This window comes from Belonocnema kinseyi, chromosome 4 (genome assembly GCF_010883055.1).
Source record: "Belonocnema kinseyi isolate 2016_QV_RU_SX_M_011 chromosome 4, B_treatae_v1, whole genome shotgun sequence".
NCBI lineage: Eukaryota > Metazoa > Arthropoda > Insecta > Hymenoptera > Cynipidae > Belonocnema > Belonocnema kinseyi.
This window is the reverse complement of record NC_046660.1, coordinates 71772972-71800949: the sequence shown is the minus strand read 5'-3', so window position 1 is coordinate 71800949 and position 27978 is coordinate 71772972. Positions and strand designations below refer to the sequence as shown.

Here is a 27978-nt window from a genome sequence, read left to right as displayed (position 1 = left end):
GCTAAGAATAATAAGAAAACGGTTAATTTTTTACCCATAACATTAATTCTCTACAAAAAAAAACTATTAGTTTTCAACCAACAATGATATAATTAAAATTTTCCTCAGACATTAATTTTTAACAATCAAAACAAATGAAGAAAATAGTTCAATCCTAAATAAACAAGATAATATTTTAACAACGAAAAATAATTTTCTACCAGAAAAAAGAATATTCAAATGAAAAAATTAATTTTTAATTAAAAATTTAACTTTTCATCCTGAAATTGTGCAGTTGAATTTTTAATCAATTTTTAACAAAATAGTTGAACCCTTATCAAAAAGATCAGTTTTCAAGAAAAAAGTGGAGTTTTCAACTAAAAAAGATAAATTTTTAATTAAAAATATAAATATATAAAACCATAAATAGGATAATTCCTTCTTAATTAAAAGAATTAATATTTAACAACAAACAATTAAATTTCAACAAACTAATTGAAATTTTACTAAAATAAATGCATTTGATGATACATACAAAGTTGAACTTTCAAGCAAACAGATATATTTTTAACCAAGAAGATTAATTTTATATAAAAAGACGATGTTTGAAACAAATAATTAAATTTTCAACCCGAAAATATCCATTTTTAATTCCAAATTTCAGTGTTACACCAGAAGCGGGATAGTTAAATTTTCAGTTAGAGAATTTAATTTTTAACAAAAAAAAAGGAATGTGCAACTTAATAGTTTTTTTATTAACAACAAAGATGAATTTTCAAACGAGAAGACTAATTTCCTACCGCAATAACGAATTTTCATCGAAATATGTGCATTTTCAAACGAAAGGGTTGAATTTTCAAATAAAGAAGATAAATTTTTAATTTCAAATATCAATTCTCTACCAAAAATGATATAATCCAATTTTATTTTACATAAATTAATTTTTGACTAACTATGAAGGAATTTTCAAAAAAATAATAATTGAACCCTCAATGAAAGAAAGATGAAATTTCAATTAAGAAGTTTATTTTTCTACCAAAAATAACGAATTTTCAATAAAATTCTGAATTTCTAAATATTGCCTCAAAACAGATAAATTTATTTCCCAATAGTTCAATCTTAAACGAAAAAAGGTCGATTTTAAATTTTCAATTTAAAATATCAATTTTCAACAAAAAATTGTAGAATCGAAATTTCTTTTAAATAAATTTTTTTTTGACAAACTGAAAAGGATTTTTTTTTTAAATAACTCAATCCTTAATGAAAAATATTAATTTCCAACCAATAATATTACGTTTCTACAAAAAATTACGAATTTTCTACAAAATCTAGAAAGTCTCAAACAAATATATTATTTTTATCTAAAAAAATATAATTTTTTAACCAAAAGTAATATAAGTAGATTTTATCATTATAGAAATTAATAAAAAAAAAGAAATTTGAAGAAAATAGTTGAATTACCAATCAAAAAGGTTCGTTTTGAACCGAAACAGATGCAGCCTCAATTATGAACTTGATATTCAACGAAAAATCAAACAGTTCAGTTTTTAGTTAAAAAAATAATTTTCAACTGAAAGAAGTGCAATTAAAAAAAAAGCTGAGTTCTCTACCAAAACAGATTGCAATTAAAAATATCAATACGTTTTTAACCAAAAATGGAAAGTTAAATTTTCACTTCAATAAGTTATAGTTGAAAAATGGTTGAATCCTAAATTAGCAAGAAGAATTTTCAAACAAGAAGATTAATTTTATACTAAAAAATACGAATTTTTAACAAAATTCATAAATTTTTAAACAATTAGTTAGATTTTTAACTAAAAAGATTAAACTTTAATTTAAAAAATTACTTTTTCACCAAAAATGTCATAGTTTAATTTTCTGTTAAAAAAATTAATTTTCAACAAAAAAAGTGTTATAAAAATTATTTCAAAGGTGATCGAATCCATTTACCATTAGGCAGATTCTGCAATTCAAGTCTTTAAATCGATGAGAAAGGAAATTTTGTTGTATTTAGATTAAATTTTAAAAAAATTATTTTTTCGTCATAAAAAAATTCTATGTTCAAAACATTAATTTTTAAACAATAAGATTAATGTTTTACAAAAAAGACGAATTTTGAACCAATTACTTGATTTTTAAACTATAAGGAAACAGTTTAAAAATTTTTTTTGTTGAAAATGTTCAACAATTTCGATGCATTTTTCTATGTCTTGACTAAAATTGTTTCTTGGTTAACAACTCATCTCTTTGGGTAGAAAATTGATTTTCTTACTGAACATGAACACAATGAGAATGTATCCCTTTAAGTTGAAAATTCCACTGCTTTTTAAAACTTGCTTTTTTGGGTGGAAAACTCAACAATTTTGTAGATATTTTTCTTTTTCCTTTGTTCGTTCTAGAGCTTTGCGCTCGATAATATATGCATATATACATCTACAACTGTAATTTGGTAGTTGTGAATTATCTTTTGCTAAAGCTCCTTTGCTGAGAAGTCAATTATTTTGTTTAAAATTTGTGTTTTTTGTTTGCATTCGACTACTTGGTTAAATGTTAAACTAAATGAGTAACAATGGATCTTTTTTGGGTTGCAGATTCATCATTTTAGTTGAAAATTCTTTCTGTCTTTGGTTGAGAATTAATCTTTTTTGTTGAACATTTCTCAAATTGTTTTAAAGTTGAACGACCTTTTACAAATTAATTTTTTTTAGAAGATTCCTTATTTTAGTTAAAAATGTATCTCTGGTTAAAAATTTTCTTGAAATGAATTTATTTATTCAATTCAGCTGTTGTTGTTTTAGAATAATTATATTTTTTAGTTTTTGGTTGAAAATTTATCTACTTATTTAAAAGTTTAACCATTTTGTTAAAATTTTATATTTTTGGATGAAAAAGTAACTATTTGATTGCAAATTCGTTAATTTTTTAAAACTGAAAATTAAACTTTTTCATTTTCAGTGTAAACGGTTTTGTTAAAAATTAGGCTTTTTAATGAAACTTTTTTTAAAATTTAACTTTTAATCAAATAGTTAGATTTTCAACCTACAAATATAAATTTTGAACTGAATGGCCAAATTTTCAAACAAAAAAGATTAATCTTTAACCAAAAAGAATTGCTTTAAAAAAAAGAATTCTCAATGAAAACGTAGTGGTGGATATTTTAAAACAAACAGAAAAGATTTTCAACAAAATATTTAAACTTTTAACCAGAGTTGAATTTTCGAACCAGCATGTAAATTCTCAACAAAGTAGTTGACTTTTCAACCTGTAAATATGAATTTTCGGTAGAAAATATAATATTTGATATTTCAACGAATGCAGATGCTGCCAAGAGATGCTTTGTAAAATAAGGAAACGAATTTTCAATCAGAAAGATTAATTTTTTATAAGAAATTCGAATTTAAACCGAAAGTAGCAAAGTTACTTTTTTACACAGACAATTAATTTATTTCCGAAAAAAAGTATTTAAAAAATAATAATAAATTTTTTAAGATAGGAAATAAAAAAATTTGTCCCACTTCTTAAACTTTTAAGTCCAAAGACTATTTTTCTGTAAAACAGTTATAACACCTTGACCCTCCATTTACCACCATCAACCAAATTTTTTACAACAGCTTCACCCGACATGATAATTTTTCAAATTTTTCAAATTTTTCAAATAGTTACAAAGTAGTGTAATGATTTTGTATAAATCGGAAAAATGAAACAGTTATTACTACAAATTTTATGACATTTAATGCATGAACGAATGTTGGGGAGACTTAACCAAGATTTTCAGGGAAGAGTTTACCAAGTGGCAACAAGCTTATTACATGTGTTTTTCAACATATAACGTCATTATTGATTATTACAATGCGCCTTCAAAAATTTTACTAAATTGATTTATCAAAATTGTGGTGTAAAAATGCAAAGTTCATTATTTAAAGAATATGATTATCATGAACGTGAGCTACAAAATCGTAGTAAATGCTATTCATCAATATTAGATGTAAATTAATCTTTAATAAAAAAAAGCTCATTTGAAATAAAATAGTTCATTTTCTACCTAAAAATAAAGAATTCGTTGAAATCCTATTATAAAAGATTAATTACATTTTCAGATACATAACTCATTCCTTGATGTCTTGTATTATTTTATACTAATAATTTGTAACATTCATTAAACATGTATAACGCAGAAAAGATAGGCTTTTCATTTATTCTTTTTCATAAAAAGATAATTATGATTATATTAAATAGTGTTTGAGATAGTAAAGTAGTGAATAATAAATAATAAGTTGTTGTTGTTTTTTTATAGTTGAATCACAAAAAGATTATCATGCGCGAAGAAAACATCACCATCATCCAAGAACCACTACGAGTTCCGCAATGTCGACTACTCGGGCAGTCACTGCAACGACAGAAACTGTCATTGTGTCGGAAGTTGAGGATAATATCATACCAGAAATCACTACCAGACCTACCACTACAGAGATAACAACCGAGCTGATAGAACTTACTACTACTAGCGTCGCGACGACTCCAAGTACAACCACATCTAGCACAACTCCTCCTCGTAAGTGAAAAAGTATTTATTTAATTTGAACAATCATGCTATTTTTCGACGAGGGTAAGTAATTAATATTTCATGTTAAATACTATATAGTGTTGATTATTAGTCTACTATTTATTGGAAAAAGGAAAAAATGTACCTCAGCCCGGGTTTGAACCAGGAACATCACTATACATGAGTGGAGCGTTTATTAATTACAACTCCGAGGCTGTGTTAGATCATTTCTTGTTTCTCTTATAGAACATGGGCCCAGGTAGATTTGTCTATTTTTTCCAGCAAACTTTAGATCAGTAATTGATACTATTTATTATTTTATTCGGAGCAAACATGTCATGAGCCTGCAACGCCCCCTGAAAAGTGATTTTTATATAGCTATTTACTGAACAGTGTGAGCTGGTGACATGTAATTAGTTCCAAAAGAGCTACACTTATGCGAAATACTGCCACAAATGACTATTGAATAACGCACAATGTTTTTTCTAACCGTACTGTTGGAAAGAATAATCACACCAGATGGCGATCTAGCTCAGACCGAACCTCGGAAGTTGGCTCCCACGTCAGTCGTACATTTTTACTACTAACTTTTTAGATAGCGTTGCAGACGTCCAAAAAGGCTAATTTCGAATAAAATATCGTACATCACTCATAAATGTTGACATACCTTTTTATGGAGCTCAATCTTCACAGGGTGACTTTAAAACCCATGGTCTTCGGTTTTATAACTCGTCATGCATTGATCTCTCCGTAAAGATGTGTCTAAGTTAACTTGTTACGTGATATACTACAATATTAAAGAGCAGTATTTATTTACTTCATAACATATTAGAATTAATAATATTGATTTTGTTTTGGATAATTATAAGTAGCGTGCTATTGGGACCAAACCAAGGGAATAATTACTCCTGCAATCTGGTGTACTCTCTCTCTCTCTCTCTCTCTCTCTGCCTCTCTCTCTCTCTCTCTCTCTCTCTGCAATCTAACTCAATTCCCTGCTATCTCTTTTAATCCCCCCCCCCTATAAAACAAATATTATAGAAAATTCAGTTTAAGTCCGTAATGATTTTTTTATAATCAATTTCTTATCATTTTTTCACGATTCTAGAAAATTCATTATAGTAAATCACTATACGAAGATAATGTTAAAACATGGAAAGGACTGATGTTAAATATAGAGAAACCACAACAAAATTTTGGAATTTCAAAAGAGTTAAACAATTTTAAAAACTTTTATGTCATCTGAAATAATGCCAAAGTATTAAATCAGTTTTTTTTTAATCCGAGATTTAAAAATATTTCCACAAATTTGAAGGGATTTTAGAAGATGTCAAATAATTCCGAACATTTTCGGGAAGTTTGAGGGATTATAAAGGATTTAAAGAGGTTTTTTAAATTGCAAGAGATGAGAAACAATTTTGTAGGATTTTCAAATATTTCAAGAGCTTTTTAGATGATTTGGGAAAATCAAGTAAATGAAACTTCAAGGGATTCCTAGCGCTGCCAAAGATTAGAAGGGATTTAAAAGATTTCTAGACATTTCAACTTATTTTTAAGAACTTTAATGAATACGTTCTATTTCATTTTTATTGAACTGCACTTTAAAGAGCTGTGTACAAAATATTTCAAAAGATTAAATAGAACTTTACAAAATTTTAAATAATTTTGTAGGATTTCTAAAGATTCTAAGGGTTTTCGAGAGGATTTTCGAAAATAAATACAATAATATAAATTAAATTAAATTGCAATTGATTCTTCGCGGTTTTGAAAGCGTCGAGGCATATTCAGGTGTTTTAATTAATTTCTCAAGAATTTTAAGGGTTTTACTATTTGAAGAACTTTAATAAATAAATTTAATTTGATTCATTTGTAAGGGATTTCAAATGATTTCTATTCATTTTTAAGGATTTTTACAATTTTATACTAAAATATGTCAAGATATTTTAAAGCTTTAAAAATGATTTCAAGATGTATCGAAAATTTTATGGAATTTCAAAGGTTTTGAAGAATTTCTTAAGAACTTTGGAAAATAAATGAAATGAAAGGAATCTTTAAGGGATTCAAAGAAATTTCCAGAACAAAAGAGTGTAACGGAATTTGCTCTTAAATTCCTACATTTTGTATTACCGTCCAAAGTTGAAAAACATTTCCCTGCATCCGATTCTATCCGAAGTTTTCAGATAAAAAATAAAAATAACATTTGATGAAAAATTGCTGATAATTTCATTTAAAATTAATTAATAAGCTGTCTTCATTTAATTTAAGTTTTTTAGTCAATATTTTTAAAAATTTCGGATAGAAACATAAAGCTTTGGATGCAGACTTTGGAAAGAATCTGGAAGAAAATCGTATACAAACATATGCGAAATTTCCTTTCCCTATTTGACACCAGAGTTTCATAAGATCTTTTTAGTATCGACTATTCAGCAACTTAGTATTTAGAAAGCAAATTCACATTTTTTTAAAATTAAAAATTGGAGTTTTTACCACGGTCTAAAGTCATTAAAACTTTAGCTTGTTCATTTGAGCGCTAATTAAGACTCCCTTGTAAAATTATAAAAATTGGCCGTTATCTATAATTCTCTAACAGGAAAAGAGCAGAAAAGCCATTCTCCGTTAGGAAAAAAATCTTTTTCCCGAGATACTCTAGGGCTGAATTGAGGGTTGAAAAGTTTGATTGAAAAGTATCAATAAGTTCCAAAGAAATGGATGGGCATTTTTTCGCAAGGGTCCTAGTACTTCACCTTTAGATGGCGATTTAAATTCTTATTTTAAATGAAAAAAAAAACATTTAAAAAATAACAATATAAAGAAGCTATTGTCACAAAGAAGTAGTAATTTTCTAAGCCAATCAGTCAACCTAAAAAGATTTAGCATTCCTAAAAAACTAGGAATCCTCCTAGCCAATCACTCAAACTAAAAAGCTTTGAAAATTCCTTAAAATAATTAAAAATTTGTTGAAAACCTCTCAAAACCCTAGAAACCTTTTGAATTCTTTAAGCTCTTTCTAAAAAATTGGGGTGCACGACTTTCGAGGCAGGTCTGCAAGACTTTTATCGGGTCGGTTAGTGAATTCCAGCCCGATTCTAAACAAAATTTTACAATTAAATAATATGTGCATTTTTACTTTTGAAATATTTGAAAGAAAAAATTTAAGTTTTGTTTAGACAGGAAAACAGAACCCTAAGTTTGAAAAAAGTCTGATAAAATTGTTGAATGAATTGATGTACCAAAAATGATTTTATTTGAAATGTAAACACTTTACATTAAAATGGTTATAATTCTTTCAATCTTTTAATTTTATACTTAGGTATTCGATATTTAAACTGAACATTTTTTCAAATATAAGAGATTTAATTTTTATTATTTGGAGAAATCCTTGTTAACCGATAAATAAAAAGGAACATGTTTTTTAGAGGTCCCCTTACAAATAATTAAGAATGAAAAACAATTAAAATGATGTATGGAACAAATTGATTAGCTTAATAAATCATCACTCTCTATTTGACTCCTTCTCTTTGAGGAAATTTCTTTGGATGCGGGCCTGCATCTCGCGCCGGTCTTTTCTATTCTAAATCAAAGTATTAAATATTTCTATCACTATAAGCAAACAATAAATCAAAAACACAAAGCACTTTATTTGTTATACCTTTTTATACATCAGTAATCAAAAAGTAGCAAAGAGGCTTTACTCTTTCATCTCAAGCTCGATCATCGATTCCGTACAGTACTGGAGTTTACTTTGTTATCCAGCAAAGTGCTTGGCCGATTGCACACTTCTGAAAGAAGGAATCAAAAAGTAGATAAAGAGAGAACAAATAATCGAAAGAAAGAGAAAAAGGATAGAGAGATGGATGAGGGTTGGGCTGGGGTGGTTGGTACCAAAAGGCGAAATAGTCTAAGAGAAAGTATGCATACGTTTTCTTCTTTCACTTTAAAGGTTTCTGCGTCGTTCAAAGACCAAGGCAGTCCCATCAGTACATTCGCGAAGGCAAAGGCAAGAGGGTAAGTTTTCAACAGTCTTTACGATCGGTGCGAGTAAGGCGAAACGCTACTTTCAAGACACCACTCGAGTCAAGGCTATGTTTGCCTCACTTCAACTTCAAGAGAGTTTATAACGATGAGAGATCGACTACATTAGTAGTTTCGCTTTCTAGTAGATTTTCTAGTATATTTCCCTTTCCGCAATCATCTTACTTTCAAATTCATTGGGTAACGTGCATTTATAGTTTTCTGTCAATCGTTTAAAAGCTTTCAAATGCCAAGCACTTTATATCACTTACCTACTTTGATATTTCGAGTAGAACCCTTTCCTACACAAATATATAGAACATAACGTATACTGATGCAATTTTTCCTACACAAAATATTTTATGCACATAATATTTCCTACGCCGAATGTATTACTATTATATTTTTCTGCACTAAATGTCTTCGGCGCAGAATACATCCTAGACATAAATAAATAATCATTACAGTAAAACCCTGATTTAGTGCCGGTTTTGAGACTGACGGTGGCCCTAAATCTGGGAACTCCGAACGTAAACTGGCAGCCCGAATAAAAATGCTTCGACTTGAGTTCGACTTGAATTGCCCCCATCAAGACATGCTGAAGTCGAAGAGGTCGACTTGAGCATGTCTCAGTTTTGAGACGGAGTCAGACTTCAATTTATGTGTTGGAAACAACTTTTTATGTCTTGAAGGCATAAATTTATCTCTTGAGTCGTATTTTTATGACTTCAACACGTGCGGTGCATAACTTCGAATCACGCTCGTTTTCCAAAATAACGCATAAGGTTATTTTATGAGAAGACATACAAAGAAATTATTTAACAGAAAATCACTTACTTTTATAAATATTAGAACTTTTTTTACAAAAAAAAAAAACAGCTTTCACAATTCTCACGGCAACATTTGACTCTTTTTATCATGTGAGATAGACACCGAGGTGCCATCGAATTCGAAACGAAGGTTTCGCGATCTCTCTTCCTATGTTATGTGATAGAAAGAGACGATCCAAATATGTTCCAATGATAGGTCATACTTTTTGTTTTAAAAATATTATACTCTCTCTCTATCTTTCTACCCAATACTTCTTTGTTTTTTTTGTCGAAAACCCGTATTGAGGAGCTGAGATAGCTCTACTAATTTGGAACTATTCAGAAGAAATTTTAATTTCCATTAAATATTAACAAGAAATATTATAGAAAATAATCAATTCTAAATCGTAACATTCTTTATTAAAATGAATTGATATTCACTGCTCTTATTCATAAATATTTCTCCAATAACTTCAAGATACTTCTTTGAGATATATATTCGCTTATCGGGTCTAATTGGCTTACGGCATCCGATACCCCCTGCTGATCGCCTCGAGTTCGCCATCGTTGTTATTTGCTCTGTAAACGCGCGTGCTTTCCGCTTCAAGTGAACTAACGTAACGCCATGACGCAGTTAAACATGTGGGCTGTTGGGGTACAACGCCTTACCTCCTCTCGCCCATATCCTCGACACGGGGTAAATTCTTGGAATGCCTTAATCAAGGGGCACCAAATCCGGAGTCTTCTGTATTTTATCTTACAAATATTTTAAAACTATTATACACAAAAATATTCTATCCATTATAAATACTTTCTTCGCATAATATATCCTATACAGAATTGAATACATTAATTATTTTTGTTAATTTTACGTTTCCGATGTTTGTAAGTAATAGAAAACTTGTTACAATCGACTATATTATATTGAGTAAAATTAGTTTAAAAACGTTTTATCATAATATAACACAGGCAAGCAAAAAATCCCAAGTAAGCCAATTAAACCTCCATAAATCAAAATTCGTTTTTTTCTAGTTGTAAAAATAATTTTTGATATCCTTTTTAATCGTCTTACGTATTTTAAAAGCTATAAACAAGCGGATATTACATAATACGTGACATTCTTCATATAATTCTACTCGTGTAAAAATGGCCTGCATTCGAATGAGTATTTTAAAAACAAAATTACTATTATTTTAAAGAGACAAAAATTTCTCTCGAGACAAAAATCAATCTTTTTGAACATAAGAGCTATAAAAATTGGGATAGCTTAGGATAGTTTGATGTGAACAAAAAAATTTAAGACTGATGGAACGTAAAAGCTACCCGAATAAAAATGCTTCGGCTTGAGTTCGACTTGAATTGCCCCCAATCAAGACATGCTGAAGTCGAAAAGATTGACTTGAGCATATCTCAGTTTTGAGACGGAACCAGACTTCAATTTATCTCTTGAAGACAAGTTTTTATGCCTTGAAGATATAATTTTATCTCTTGAGTCGTATTTTTATGACTTCAACACGTGCGGTTTATAACTTCGAGCGTATACCTGCCATAAAAAAAGGTTATTTCTAACAGTCATAAAAGCTAATCTTTGTTAATGCTTAAACAATCTTGTATATTTTTATACAATATACATATTAAATCAACTTATTTACGGATTTTTATTTGTATTATACTTGTTTGACGATGATACCGAAAATGTTGTTTCGTTTTACGTATTTCTAACAGCTTAGGAGATCCTTCTAGAAAGTTATTAAAAATAACCAATTTAATAATTACAAATTTTTCATTCTTTAATTTTAATCTCATTCGTGAGCCAAAAAAGGTTCGATATTCTCAGCCAAGACAAGGCTCGTCTTAAGTCAAGTAAACGTCGTCTTAGCCAAGACAAGGCTCGACTTAAGACAAGTAAACGCCGTTTTACCTGTCGTGGCCATAAAAGTAAGACGAAGGCCTATGTCTCTACTCAATTTTGAATTGCAGCCAGACATCGATGTCTTGGAGACGAACTCAAGACTTAAACTAATCGAACTCAAATCGAAGCATTTTTACTCGGGTAGTAAGCAGAAAATTCCAATCAATGTAGATTTTAACTTTGTTAGACCAAAACAACAGTTGGTCTCCTTTTTTTTGGCGCGATACACTTTTCTGTGTGCCTATGTAATAAAGAAAAAAATTTGTGTAGACAAATTATTTGTTGAAAGGGTATTTTGTATCATTTTAAATAATTTTACGTTTTTTCGGTAATATTTAAAGGAGATTGGAAAAAGACAATATTATTATGAAAAAAATGTTCTTAAGATTATTCTTGTTAATATTAAAAACAATTTGAATGAATAAATTAAATATTCAGGCATTTGTCAACGGGAAAATGTCCATTTTTATAATAAATTGAACAATTTTATGATTCTTTATGATAAACATAATATACAAGTGCCACTCTATGAAACGTGGGCGATTACATCAATTTTCTTTTTATTGAGGAACACTGGAAACGACAAATAAAAGGAATGGCCATTTTTTTCATTTTTTTATTTATAAAAGAACTGCACAACTGATTTAATAATTTTGCTGGGCAATACTCTGTAAAAATATTTCAGCTTTTTATCACATTGTGTACGTCCGATTCAGTCAATATCTGCAGACTATAAGTTATTGATGACAAAAAAGTCACCCCCCCCCCCCCCCCCCCCCCCCCCCCCCCCCCCTATGTGCGACCGTCACGCGAAAAATAAGACGAAATCCAAGAATGTTAATTATGAACGAAATCTACACCTTATATCACATTTTCTCTTTTCCGCCAAAAATATCTCAACTATAGATGGTTTAAAACATTTTTTTGTTATATTTATAACTTTTTAAAATAAATGAAAGTTTGTTAAATAACCTGTTTGCTTTCTCACAAGAACTAAATGTCATAGTACATATTACTGAAGAATCTTTCGTCGTAGATGAAAATTGTACTATTGTATATATTGTATATATTTTGTGCAGGAACATAACATAGTAACAATATCTTTGTGTAAAATATTTCAAAAAGGAAAAATATAAGCCGGAATATTTTTGTAAAAGGAGTATAAAGTGACGCAAGAGGTGAGTAATAAAATATATTAAGCAATTAATTGATCCTGTTGAGAAATTGGTCGGTGTACTGAACAAAATTAAAATAGTGAATAACAATAAATTAGAGATGAATTACCATAATTTATTATTATTGAACCCAAGTTACCGAAAACTTCAGAAAATTTTTAGATACGCTGATTTTTTGTAAGTCTCTAAAATGTCTAAAATCTCCACATTTTTAAAATTTCAACAAAAAATTAATTTCACAAGATTTCAAACGTTTCAAATATAACAAAGTTTCATAACTTAACAAATACTTTAAATTCAAAAAGTTTTAAAAATTTAAAAGCTGATGATGTTATAAGAATGTTTGACAATTAGGACCAACATGAAGCAACAAGTTACTATAAATTACAAAAAAGGTTACCATAACTTATTTTTCATAAGGGAAAACGTTTAATCACTTAATTTTATTTTAATCCGCGCTAAATATTCTTTTAGAACTTTTAACTGGGATGTAAAAGGAATCTCTAGGCCAAATATCAAGTCAATATTCTTGGGGGACCATTTTGGAAGTAAACTGCAAAACCCATTTAGGTAACTCCTATTCGAGTCGTTCCTAGAATTTCTTTTTTTGGAATTTATAATGCGGTCACCGCAATACCGAACGAGAGGCAGTGTTCACGCAAGCGTTACAAACGGCATGAGGGCCGCACTCTCAGCACATTAGTTGCATCAGGTTGCGTTAGGCGGCCCTGGCTCTTAACTCGGAGCAAGCGAATGTTGTGTTGATTTAAGTAAAGTCCATTTAGTACCAGAAGAAACTGCACTCAAATGGGATTTCCAGCGTATATGCCATTTTAAAAATCAAAATGTTGTTTCTAAATCTAATCACTGCTTCATAAACAAATAAATCTTCTAACAATTCAATATCAATTTCATTAACGCAGTTGTATCGAGACGATGAGCCCGACTGCTCGGAACTCTGTCAGTGTGGGGAAGGCGAAGTTCTAGTTTGCAACACAATTTGTGTTGAATCTTCACCTTGCAAAACTGATTTCGCGTACTATAATCACGCAGCGCCAGCTTATCAGGCGTATCGAGGCCGATGTCTTTGCTACAGTGGTCGTTTTATATGTATGCGGCCATCCCCTGGTAAGTAGAAAATCTTCCTACTCTTAATTTTGTAATCGTTTATTATTATTATTTAAATAATCGAAGTGTGTTGTCCCGAAATTTGGAATGATTAGTAAAATGTTTTTCATGAGCTTGGGTAGTCGTCCCGAATTTTTAAGACTAGTCCATCTCCTTTTCCAACATGCCAAAATTGGATTGATGATGATTTTCGAAATTTTTGTTTGGCCAAAAGAAATGTTTGAATGATAAATCGCTTTTCTTAGATGCATACAGCATTCCGCATGGAGTATTTATGTTCCTGGGGTACAGCGAGACTGATGAGAACTTGCTGAGGCCTCATAATAATCTCACCGTGCTGGATGCGGTGTCTTCCCTAGACAGTTTTATGAGAGAGGAAGTAAATAATCAGGTAAGGTTTTTTTCAAATTCATGTGTATTGTTGATCAAATTTCATCTCCTTAATATCTGAAAAAATATTTCAACTCTAAAAAAATTGGTCTTTAGAACGACAATGTGAACCTATACAATTTGGAATTTTGTTTGGATTCATACTCCTCCCAGTAATGTAATTAAAATTATCAATCTTTTAATATGTTAAAGTAATATGATACAATTTTCAGAGATTTTTAAGAAAAAATGGGTTTTAAACAATACACGCACTTCACATAGATCGTGATGCGAGATTCCTTCAACTACCGGTTCGAGCAGGCGGCAGCGCACTGAGTTTGAAGGCTGGAAACTGCGGACTCAATTTCTGCCACCTTTATTTTCTGCCACTTTTTTTATTCAAAGTTTTCTCATTGTTACTGACAATTAAATTTATTTAAATTAAGCAAAAATATTTATTTTTAATCTTATTTTTTACATTAAGATGTGTTCTTTGACCTTTATCACTTTTACAATAACAAAAGTTTGTTTAAATCAAAAATTCACGTTTTTCTTCATTCAAATAAACATCATAATTTTGTTTATTATTATTTTTGTTTAAAAAAATAATTGCTAAATTGCCTAATTTCAATAAGTTTATTAGTCAACTGCAATACAAAGAATTGAATGAAAAATAAATAAACAAATAATTCAGACAGCAGGAATTGAGCCCAGACTTTCTGGTCACAAACTTAGAGCGCTACCTTCCAATCTAACCAGCAAAAATTGAGGCAAAATGACGCAAAAATGTTGAAAATACGATTCAAGCTACAATTTGCAATTTTATTTTTAATCTTTTCTTCTTTAAATTTCAGTTAAAATAACTGTCAAGAGGATTTTTTTCAATAACTTCATTGAAATATGACGTTGAAAAAAATCGTTAACTTGAACATTGTTGCTTTAATAACACGTAAATAATTAAGAATGATTAGTATCAGTGTTTCTAAGATACATAAATATTCGCAAAGCATAAATTGATAGTTTATGGTCAATGAATAGTACGTAATTAACGATTGTGTTGTTATAAACAATGGCAGGTAATTTCTAAGTAATTTTGGATATTTTACCATTGTTTTCAATTTTATATTTGCACAAAGTAAAAAAAATAAATTTTTTCACAAAGCGGCATCTAAAAATTATAAGTTGTAATCATTGCAAAAATTGTAGCCGTATTCGAAATTCCATAAGAACTGCTTTAGAAAATCCACGAGAGTTAAATCAACCGCGATGCAAGAGTCTTTCAACTCTCGGTTAGATCAGGCGGTAGGGTTTCGATTTTTTTTTTATTAATTTGGTAGATAAACTCCGGGGGTGAATTGTCAAAGATGAGAGTACAAAAATCAGAAATAACAGGTCAGGGGTCAACGGTTACAGACAATTTCTTAGGATACAGCACCTTAAGTTAAGTATAAATGTTCATTGATCAGAGTTCAAGCTGCGCTAGCCCTACGTCAAACCCCAAAGGTTAGGTGCAAAAAATCAGGGTTCAAGTATCAGGCGAAGAGGAGAAATAGGATTTTGCAATTTCGTTCGTCTTTCACGAATAATTATCAGATTGGATTTTTGTTTCTTTGTAGACTGTATGTACCCTCTTCTTGTACAACGTAACCAAAGAAAACGTGATTGCGGCTGTCCGACTGGGGACGGATAATCCACCTCAAAACAGCAGTGATTCAGAAAATCTGCAGCATCTCCTGCGCATCAAGGTAAGTTAAGAAATAATTTGAAAAAATAAAATTCCCATCTTTTTCACTAATTATTCTATCCTTTGTAAAGACCAACGATTTTCCCGACTGTTAAAATAGAGCCCTATACTCTGATTACGTCATGGAAAGAAAAGAACTCGTATTCAAGCGTCAAAAGTCGACGCCAACACGAAATGCGAGGCGTTTATGAAGTTTTACAGAGGTCGACGTTTTGAAACTTTCTAATCACTTTGGAGCCGAGAGCCTTGCATGTGCCCATTCGATCGCACTCACAGCTAAAAATAATTGAAAGTAGACCACGAAGTACAGGAGTAATATGAAAGGAAATCAACTACAATCAGGAAAAAATATTTATCAATATGAATCATCCTAAAGTTAAAACTTTTAATTAGGTTTGTTTATTGCATTAAATGCCATTGTGAAAATATTTCCGGGATGAAAATACGTCATGCGAATTTCTTTCTTCGTTACAAAAGCTTGTAGAACTTACGGGCTTAGAGGCTGTCCATGATTTCCGTTATCACTTTTGGGCGTTTTTTAACCCCCAATCTGCCCCAAAAGACATTTAGTCGTTCTTTTGCATTTTTTGGCGTGCATAATTTCACAGCTCAAAGTGCTTGAAAAACAAGCGAAGTAGGCTGATTTTCCACAAAAGTGTAAAATAATAGGGGAATAAACTCTTTCAAACACAATTAATATAGCCAAAAAGATGACTTTTCTTCCATAAAACTTGAATTTTTAATTTAAAAGGACGCCTCTCTAAAGAAACAGTTGAATTTTCGTTCAAAAATGTCTGCAAGAGAATAGTTGCATCTTTAAAAAAGTAGTTAAACTTTAAGAAAAATATTTGTATTTTTAATTAAACAGCTGAATATTCAACCTCAAAATATGAAGTTTTAACCGAGGAGATGAAATTTTCACAAAAAATAGAATTTTCAACGAAAAATATTTGAATTTTGAACTAAAAACGATAAGTTTTTATCGATACGAATTTTTAACCAAGTAGTGAATTTTGAATCACCAATCAAAAAGATGAATTTTTAAATCAAAATATAATAGTTCAATTTTCGGACCCAAAAAACAAGTAATTTTTATCCTAAACAAAAACGAATTTTCGGCAAAGTAGTTAAATTTTCATTCAAAGAGGCGATTCTTGTACAAATTTATTTTCAACAAATTAGTTAAACTTCGAACCAATTCGTTGAATTTATAGCCAAAAAAATTATTAACTTTTTTCTCAACATTGGAATTTTCAAACAAAAAGTTGCACTATTGACCAAAAATGATGACTTTTCATCCAAAAAGTTTAATTTTCTAAAAAAAGACGAATTTTCAAAGAAAGGGATGAATTTTCAGTTAAAATTATGAATGTTAAAAAAAATAGTTTTTTTACAGAAGAGTTCTTCATTCAACAAAATATTTTAAACTTCATAAATAACGATTTTTTTAACAACAAATTTAATCTTCTGGCGTAACAGGTGAATTTTTAATTAAATTCGTGAACTTCCAATCAAATAGTTGAATTTTCAACTAAAAAATATAAATTTTTAACCAAAAAGTTAAATTTTTTAATAAAAAAAAATTGAATTTTAAGCAGAATATAGAATAATTAAATTGCCGAACAAACAAATTAATTTGAAACAAAAAACTTAACGAAGTTGAAACAAAATAGTTAAGTTTTAAGTCAAAGATGAATGTTCAGCAAAAAAAATTTATTTTAAAAAAATTAGTTGAACTTTAAACAAATACTTAAATTTTTTACGAACAGAAATAACCTTAGAAAAAAGGTACATTTAAGAAAAAAGAATTAAATTTCAAACAAATATTCGAAATTTTTAACTAAGAATTATTAATTCTATTCTTCTCTTTACTCCTTTTTTGAACGATTCTTCTATTTTTCCTTGTTTTCAAGAAACTTTCCCCTTTTCTCGTTTTTCACTAAATGCTAACTAAATTAAGTAAACAAAAGAGAAAATGAACTATTTTCGGTAAAATATTAATTTTTTTGGTTCAAAAATCTTCGATTAAATGTTCGCTTCTGTCAAAAAAGCTAATACTGTTTTGTTTCATTTTTTGTTGAAAATAAATTTTTTAAACTGAAAATTTAGCTATTCCATTTCTCGCTCAAAACTTTTCTTGTTTTTTTTTAAATTATAAATTTGACTATTTAGTGATAAATTTATGTATTTTTGTTTTTTTTTGTGTCTCTAAATATTAAATATTAAGCTGTTTGTTTAACAATTTAACGCAGGTGATAGGACGTAAATCTTGAGAGCAGGAGGATTGGGCCTTGATCGTTGTTTCGGTACAAGTTGACAGTTTTTAATGCACTTCTACCGGAGCTTTGGTGGTCTGGAACCCACCTTAAATTGTCGATCTTCTCAAAAAGCAGTTATTTCTTAAGGCAGAGGCTCTATATCGAGGGAACTATCACTTGATGGTCGCTGTTCTATTTCAAGTTATAAACAAACACACACACGATATAGTACACCCAAAATGTGCGTTCAATTTGTGCATCTAATTTTTAACTGATGACTACGGAGGGACTGCTCCGTCCACCTTAACATTATTGTTCATCTCCACGGCCTAGCTAGTTAGTCTGCCGGATGGCGCAGTGGGTGAGGCTCACTTTGCTGTGAAAAGGTGTCCGTGTAATTCACTGTGCGATGGGGTACGCCTGGCACTTGAGAGGTGTATTTCTAGAACGTTGAAAACAACTAAATGCACCGAAATCTAAAATAACTCAAACCCCGAAAAACGCATACTAAACGTAATGTATGAACGGCCCTTTACAGGGCTTTAAAACGAGAATTTAATTGACGGCAAACACTTAATCCCAAACAGAGTGATATTGATGGCACAAATAAAAAAATGATATAACTAGAAAGAGAGAGAACTGAAGAGCTGGTGTCACTCCCGATAAATCGTACAATTTGAAAGCGGTTAAAGTTGCCTATTGGTTTTTTGTAGTGACGAAACGAAGCGAAACAAACCGATTAGTCACTGAAAAACAGTTCGGAAACATATACAGTAGGTTGATTTTGCTCAAAGGCCATTGTTCGGTTCTTTCTATAAAGTATGGACACGTTAGTTTCACTTCAACCTAATGGAAACGGTTTTAAATCAATCTCCTATTGAAAAAATGAAAACATTTCACAACAAAGGGTGCGTTCACCTATTACATGAGGCTATTTTCAGTGAATTTTAACTCAGCCCTCTCTCTTGTGACAGTTTTTCACATTTTGTGACAAACTCTGAGAATCAATAAAAAAAAATTTAAGAACTTTGATTTAATTTAAAGATTTAATTAGGCGACAAATTAACCTAACATGCAAGTTGAACAACTTTAATGGAAAGTAATTCTTTTTGGTTGAAGATTCATCTTTTTCAGTAGAAAATTCAAGTATTTGGTTAATAATTCTTGTATTTTGGTAATGATTTTAAAATTAGGGTCGAAAATTAATCTTCTTTGTTTGAAAATAAAATTTTTATTCATTTTTTAACTAAAGATTCATAATTTTAGTTACAAATTAATCTCTGGTTAAAAATTTAACTATTTTATTAAAAATTCGTCTTTTTTTTTATTGAGAATTAATTTTTCTCATTGAAAGTATAGCTATCTGATTTTTCGTTACAAACTGATATTTTTAGTTATAAATCGATCTTTTCTGTTAACAAATTTATATATTCTGTTGAGAACATTTTTTTGCAAAAATCTAATTTCCTTAATGGAAAATGCATGCATTTTGGTTGAAAATTCAACTGCTTGGTTGAATAATCTACTTTTTTTAAATTAAATTATTTATTTGAAAGTTTAACTATTTTTTTTTAATTTGTGTTTTTTTTCTGAAAAATTAGCTATTTCATTCTTTGTAAAAGATTTATCTTTTCTGATTTAAAATTCAACTATTAGATTTAAAATTTATGTAATTCACGCCTTTGCAGATTTGTTTTGCTTTTGCTTGGTAACGAATTCATCTTCTTAGATGCAAATTTAAATATTTTGTTTAAAATGTTCCTTTTGGTTGGAAGTTTCACTAATTGTTTGAAATTTAAACCACTTTCGTGAGAATTCACTTTTTTAAAGATTAAACTATTTTGTAGAAAATAAAATAATTTGTTATCAGTTCTTCTATTTTTTAGTTGAATTCAACTAGTAAATATAAAGCTTCCATTTTTTGTTAATATCGATATTATTTTATTTGAAAAGTCAACTGCTCCATTAAAAGCTAATCTTTATTGATTGAAAATAAACTTTTTTTCTGAAAAGTATATTTGTTAAGTTTAAAAGTCGACTGCTTTCTAAAATATTCGACTTTTACTTTGGGAACTTACCTGCGATGTTAAAAAGTCGTCTAAATGGGTAAAAATTAATCTTGCTCGTTAAAAATTTATCTATTTGATTAAGGATTTAACTATTTTGTAAAAATTCAATTTTGTTAGGAATACAAATGTAACAATTTGGTTGAACAAGTAATTTTCAAATTTTTTGTTTGGATAAAATTAGTCTTTATTGTATCAACACAGATCTACATTTTCTTCTTGTATTAGAAAAGTTTCACGTGTTACAAAACCTTCGCAACCCCCCTCCTATGTAAAACTTTGTGACGTTAAGGTTGACTCCCCTGCAGAGTACCACGTAAAACTCGCAAACTCTGGAATGAATTTAATTAGTTGATTAAAAAAAAAAAATAATATTTTTAATAAAGCAACCTCTCTTGATTTGAAATAACGTGAATAAAAATGCAAATAGATATTGTACAATCGGATTACGTGATGATGGCTCTTCAATTTGGATGGGAGAATTGCTAAATCATTAAACGCGAGTGTAAATCTGATTTATTCAACAGTTATTGAAATTCGCTTAGAATTAGGATTCTGTTCTCGCAAAATATAGCATTCGGATCCACAGACTATATTTCCAGATCGATTATAGTTAATAATCCTGAACTAGGGCCAGCAAATATTTACATTAATTTCCCTGCATTTACGGTGCAATGAAATTGTGTTTCTAAAATAGAGGAGCTTGGTGAGAGTCTTTACTACACCCAAAAAAAAGTTCTTACTGAATTAAAAAAAAAAACATTTTTTTTTTTTTTAAAATTAAAGTAATAAAATCAAAGAAAGATTTTCTTAATCCACATTACGAATGCACTATGATATTCCGCAGAAAAAACACTTTGATTACACAGGCCCACAAAAAAAAGTTGTGTACACGAGACAAGTGACCAGGCTACCCTTATGGAATTTGGGCCGCTGACTCCGAATATGGCCTTAGAATTTGGCCTACACGTCCCAGTTTTCCCCTAGATGCAAAAAGTAGGGAAAATCCTAGGGATTTTCTGGTCACGCAGGCAATAAAAAAATTTGTCAGCACAAGATAATTAACTAGGCTGCTCTTATGGATTTTAAGCTGCTGAATCGAATTCTGGCCTCAGAATTTCTCCTATACGTCTCAGTTTTCCCCTAGATGAAGCAAATAAGGGAAAAACTAGAGATATTCTGGATATTATTTTAATAATACCAGTATACGGAAGAATAAACGTACTGGTGTCATATTCTTATGTATTGGGACTCGAAAAGACCAAATTCATCCACAAAAATTCCCTATTTTGCTTATCGTTTCCCCTAGCTAGGATAAATCTGGGAAAATTAAAGGTCTTACGCATGTTATACTGACTTATAAAGCAAAAATAAGAAAAATGCTATTTGCTCTTCAGTTTTGCGCTCTGAATCTAAAATTGATCACTAAATTTTTCGAGTTTTTACCATTTTCTCCCTAGATGTAAAAAGTAGGGAAAAGCCTAAGGATTTTCTGTTCACACAGGCCATAAGAAAATTTTCCTGCAAGGAATAAGTGACTAGGCTAACCTTATTGATTTTGAGCCGCTGAATCCAAATCTAGCCTCAGAATTTCTCGTATGCGTCTCAGTTTTCTCCTAGATGCAGAAAATAGGCAAAAACCTAGGGATATTCTGGACGTTATTTTCATAATACTAATATACGCAAAAATGGACACATGGATGTTCTTTAGTGTCGTGACTTATAGAGACTTAATTTGTACACAGAAATTCTCTTGTTTGCCTCCTGTTTCCCCTAGCTTTGGTAATTCTATGGAAATTGAAGATCTTCATATTATATAGATTTGTACGAGGGGAAAAAATGCTATATCTATTGCAGATTTGCGTGCTAAATGTAAAATTGAACCCCACATTTTTCGGGCTTGTAACATTTTTTCTTTAGATGCAAAATGTAAAGAAAAGCCTAGGGAATTTCTGATCACACAGGTCCACCAAAAAAAAGTTGCACGAGACTTGTGACTGATTTTGCACGCAAAACTGTAAAAGATATTAGGGTTTTTTTCCCGTGTAAATCTATATAATCTGAGAAAGATCTTTAATTTCCCTAGAATTACTCAAGCTAGGGGAAATAAAAGACACAATAAAGAACTTCTGTCTACCAATTAAGTCTTTAAAAGTCGTCGCAGTTAACAATATAATATCTATGTGTCTTTTTTCGCGCATACTGGTATTATAAAAATAACGTGCAAATTATCCCTAGGGTTTTTCTTATTTTCTGCATCTAGAGGGCAACTAAGACGTGCAAGATAAATTCGGAGGCCAGAATTTGGTTCAGCCGCTCAAAATCCACAAGAGCAGCCTAGTCACTTGTATCGCGTAGACAAATTTTTTGTATAGCGTTTGTGACCAGAAAATCCCTAAGCTTTTCTCTACTTTTTGCATCTAGGGGAAAACTGAGACGCGCAGGGCAAATTCTAAAGCCATATTTGGATTCAGCGGCTCAAAATCCATAAGAGTAACCTGGTCACTTGTCTCATGCAGACAACATTTTTTTGTGGGCCTGTGTTATTTTACGTTAATGCGTCTTTCGAAACACGTGTTGTCAAATTTTTGCGAAGACGCGGAAGCGACGGCTCTTGGCAATAATTTAAATCGCTAAAATCTGTGTTAAAGAAGTGCGCGACCTCCTTGTACCGTAGGGATTTACAGAAAGCATAGTAGGTTTCTACCGTGTAAATACTTTTATGCAGCACGGCATAACCTCGTGTGTATGTAAATTTTGGTTACTTCTGTGCAAAATTTCGTCACAATTGATCTTTTTACCTTAAATTTTCGTGAGGAATTGTGAATGAGGAAAGAATACAATCCATTTACACACAAAAAATATTCAAATAAACCTTTTTCCTCAGGTTATTATTATTGTATTCAAGTATTATTGGGTTCAAATAAAATCTATATTCATTTTAAACTAAACTGTTCTCTTTTTTCAACTAAAACAGTTATTTCATTTGAAGAAATATAAAGGTCAAATAAGAAATTATATTTGTTTGATTTAAAGAAATTTTCCGTTTAAATTAACGAAATGTTTCTTTAAATCTAATAAGGAGAGTTAACAACAAAATTTCTTTAAATTAAACACATGTTTCTTTGACTGTATATCAATACTAGAATTTCTTTGATTTAAAGAAAGTTTCTTCGATTCAACAAAACTTTTTTCTGGGTGTACGGTCGATTCACTTCAAAGTTTAGCAATATTAGAAATAAATTATAAAATGGATGAAAATTACCCAATGTCAATTAAAGCAAATTTCAAAGGATACATCTCGAGGCGTCCTAACGATAGGATGCCAACGCACGCTTTCGACTAGAGGATACTTAACCAAAAATATAAACAATTAAAAGCTAACCGAGAAGTTAGCGCTAGAAAGTTTCAGCTCGCGAAATTGAGCAAGATGAAGCTAGGAGTTTGCCAAAACTGAAAGATGCTCGCTCACTCCATCGAATCATGAAAGTGCTATCTCGGGCGAGAAAAGCATGAAGATAGAATAGGTAGATAGCCCGAGATAGATCTTTCATGACTTGATGAAGCGAGCGAGCATCTTTTAGTTTTAGCCAACTACTAGCTTCATCTAGCTCAATTCCGCGATCAAGACTTTTCTGGCGCTAACTTCTCGGTTAGCATGGACTTAAAATATAAAACAAATAAAAGCAAACTAAATAAAACAAACTAATCTCATACTAATTATTAAGTAATACTTATGACTGAATCAATTTCAAAGTTCTTACATTTTAAGTTATAGAATTTCTCTGAGAAGAAATATGTTCTTTTTTAGGAGGAAATCATAGGCAATACGTATTTTTCTGATTTGCGAAAAAAATTTACTTACGAGGTTATGATCTTGTAAATTACATATTTTAATTTTGTGCTTTATCTTTCAAAAGAGCCCAAATTTTGGTATAGACCACTAAAACTGTTGGCCCCATTGAAATATTTATCGCTCTCTTTTTTATTTTTATTGCGTTTATTGTCGTATTTTTTAATCAACTTAAAATTTTAAAAATGTCAAAAATTACATAAAAGACGTTGGTTTTTCTGAAAATATGAAAAGTTTATTTGCTAAAAAAACATACATATATTTTTATCACAAATTTATGATTTCGATTAATTCTTTCATGCGGAAGACATCTAGTGAGTTTTATGTAGGCTATATAAATTTTGTTGCAAGGAGATTTTTTTCATGAAACTGAAATTTTTTATTTTTCTCTTAAATGACGACTGGTACAAAAAAATGTTTAAATAACATTTCATACGTCAAAAAAAGTTCTATAAAAATATTTTTATCTCTTTTGAGATATCTGGCAAAACGGTTTAGTCCGCATGAATCTGATAAGTTATTTTTCTTGTATACGCAGAAATATGAACAAAATATAAATAAGAATAAAAGAGTGGTGTTTTCCAATAAATATTCAAATATTTTTTGTTTAAATTTTAAAAACATGAAAAAAATATTTTCTGGAAAAGCTCAACTTTTTCATTCTGTCCGATATATTTTTATTTAAGTTTTTGATAATAGAAGAAATGCATCCCATCATCCTTATATGGGCTAAGCCATTTTTAAGGCTAGAGAATTTTTTTCGTAAAACTATAATTTTTTAATGTTTGACATTAACGATGCAAGATATTCTGACGTGCTGACTCTGATCAACACATATATTTAGCATAAAAGTCACAAGATGTCTTCCTCATGATAGAACAAATTCAACATAAAAAAGGCGAAAACTTTAAGTTTGTGTTTTTTTTTTTTAAGAAAATCGACTTTTAATACTTTTAGGAAACCCGCTGATATTTGTTAAATTTTGAAACTTTTTCAAATTTTTCGAAGTATCCCGCAAAGAGAGAAACAGACGCTATCAAAATGAGAAAGAAGAAAATAAATATCTGATAGAGGTAAAAAGTTATAAGGGCTTAAAAAAATGGGAGACTTTCGAAAATCAAAGCACAAAATTCAAATACGCATAACTACGTAGAACATTTTTTTTTAGAAAATCGGAAAAAAATATCATCGAATTTCCTCTCAAAAGTAACAATTCGCCCTCGAGAGATTCTGCGAGTTTAAGTATAGAATCTGCATTTGAAATGGATTCGGGCTTATACAAATTTGGGAAACGGTTGGAACATATCATCTTATTGTAGTATCACTTTTAGTTAGCCTTGTAACTCAACTATCCAGTAATATTAAATCGATTTTTTATCTCTTAATACTCTTCGGTTTAAACATTTCCAGAAACTTCGTTTTAACTAAATAATTCTGCGTGGTCAACAGTGCGGTAACAAAAAAATCTTTGACTCGTACGCTCTGAAGCCATTGACAATTACGAGAAAATTTCGTTTGGCGGCACAAAATTTGTAGTGGGTGAACTTTTAAAATGATATTTACAATTTAAAACTTCAGCTTGAATATCAAAATATCAAGTGTCTGCAAAAACGTACAATGTAATGTATAAAGTAGAACAATGATGATTAATAAATTTAAAAAATGTAAATCAAGAATAATTAAATAATAATTTGGATTACAGGAAAAACGTACCATTATTAACTGAAAAAGAATAAACCAATATACTCAATATGAAGAAAACTGATAAATAATTTAATATTGCAAACACAATTTTATCTAAATATTTAAAAAAATGTTTTTGTTGAAATGTATTATGTAAATATTTCGATAAAATCTAATTGTATTATAGCATAGTAATACAATATTCGTTCTTAATCCATTATAATAATTTTTTTTTTAATTTACAATATTTGTATTTAAGGGAAAATACCACTGTTAATATAAGTTTATACAGGGGTATTGTCGTCTGGAAAATAGTGCCAAACAATGCTAAATATTTTCAAAAATTTTATCAAAACTCTACGATTTTTAAACTTTGATTTCTTTGTTAAAGTTTTTAGCAGCGTTATTATTAATAATTTAATAGTGTAAGATAATTGAAGTATCAATTTTGATTATTTTCTATCATTACGGATCTCATTTTTTTAAAGTAATTATTCCAGAATATAAGCGAAAAGTACATTATCTATGGGAACTTTTACACGGAGATTGAAATTCACTCTTTTTTCGTGATTTCACGTTAAAGTGTAATTTTGCACTTTCTTCATACAATTCGTACACAAGGGAGAATTTTCAATTTAAATACTGTTTATCTTCACGTTAATTTTGAAATATTACTCAATAACGAGAAAGTCCGTGAAGTTGGCACCCCAACTCTGAAATATCAGATTTTTTTATATGGAATCGTTTGGTGGTCGTTTGGTGGTGTTTGGTGGTCAACTTTGAATGTTTGGTGGTCAAAATTGAAGAAGTTAAAGATTTTTCAAATTTGGGGTGCCAACTTCACGGTGGCACAGCACTTTTTAATATTTTCAAAAAATTCTTTTTGGTATCGTTTGGTGGTCATTTGGTGGTGTTTGGTAGTCGACCGTGGACGTTTGGTGGTCAAAATAAAAAAAGTTATCGAGTTTTCAAAATTGGTGCGTCAACTTCCGTTAGCACCCACTTCAATTTTCTTTTTTAATTCCTTATGACATCATTTGGTGGTCATTTGTTGGTGGTTGGTAGTGATTTCTGAACTTTTGGTGGTCGAAATTACAGGATATATCGGATATTTTAGAAAATACATGTGGCCCGTGATGGGTCTCTCCGCATGCTTATGCGCACGTGTGATTGGTGTGAAATTTGAATTTTAAAATGCTCTTTTTCAATGTAAACGCTGTTTGGCAAGTATAGTTGTACATAATTGTATTTTTTAAGTTTTCGAACATTATAGGTTTTATTATTTTTGAAAGCTAAACTCTCTTATTATTTTATATTTTAAGCTTTTCGACTTTTAATTACAAGGGAATCTTTGGAAATTGACTCAAAGTCCTGGTCCGGAAACTTCATTAAGGCAATGTACATTGAAATGAGTTCCTTTACTGTAAACTAAATCAAACAATACTTAAAAAGACAACTGTAACAGAACCATAATTCAGTATCAATTCAGTATCGCGCTCGGTCTTTGTATTTTTCCCACATTTGTCCACCTTTTGTAATACATTTTATTCTCACAAAGATTACCTTGTAATTAATAGTCGAAAAACTTAAAATATAAAATAATAAGAGAGTTCAGATTTCAAAAATACTAAAACCTATGATGTTCGAAAACTTAAAAACTACAATTATGTACAATTATACTTGCCAAACAGCGTTAACATTGAAAAAGAGCATTTTGAAATTCAAATTTCGCACCAATCACACATGCGCATAAGCATGCGCAGAGTCCCGTCACGGGCCACATATTTTCTAAAAGATCCGATATATCCTGTAATTTCGACCACCAAACGTTCAGAAATCACTACCAAACACCAACAAACGACCACCAAACGATGTCATAAGGAATTAAAAAAGAAGATTGAAGTGGAGTGCTAACGGAAGTTGAGGCACCAATTTTGAAAAATCAATAACTTTTTCAATTTTGACCACCAAACCTTCAAAGTTGACCACCAAACACCACCAAAGGACCACCAAAGGACTTCATTTAAAAAAATCTGATATTTTAGAGCTGGGGTGCCAACTTCACAGACTTGGTAATATCACTAGTCCTTGTAATAGTCTAACCTAAAAAGTTTTATTATCCCTCGATCGACGTGGTATGATTAATGCATCAGATACGGTCACTTTAAAATTAAAAATCGGAAATTCCTTTAAATTTTTTATAGTGTATCATTCAAGGAATAAAAATAACTATTGTTTATTTCTAATGCTATAACAAATACTAATCCACGAAAGTTTATATACCTTCATTAAATAAAGACATTCTAAATAACTAACATAAATTCTAACCTATTTTCGTTTATTTTAGCAATCATTATAAGAGATCCTCTATAAAATATGTCACTAATTCGATGGAAAATAAAAAATGAGGGCTTAAAAAGGTTTATTTTATTTATACATTTTTTACAT

At 30.0% G+C, this 27978-nt stretch overlaps 1 protein-coding gene across 1 annotated transcript in view; it reads left to right on the top strand.

Annotated features, from left to right (window-relative positions):
- LOC117170961 overlaps positions 1–27978 on the top strand; it is a 202975-nt gene that overhangs the window by 113632 nt on the left and 61365 nt on the right. Inside the window, exons 10-14 of the mRNA XM_033358003.1 lie at positions 4274–4531; positions 8463–8527; positions 13353–13557; positions 13803–13948; positions 15543–15671. Coding sequence (XP_033213894.1) covers positions 4274–4531; positions 8463–8527; positions 13353–13557; positions 13803–13948; positions 15543–15671 — 803 coding nt within the window. The remainder of the gene's footprint in view (positions 1–4273; positions 4532–8462; positions 8528–13352; positions 13558–13802; positions 13949–15542; positions 15672–27978) is intronic.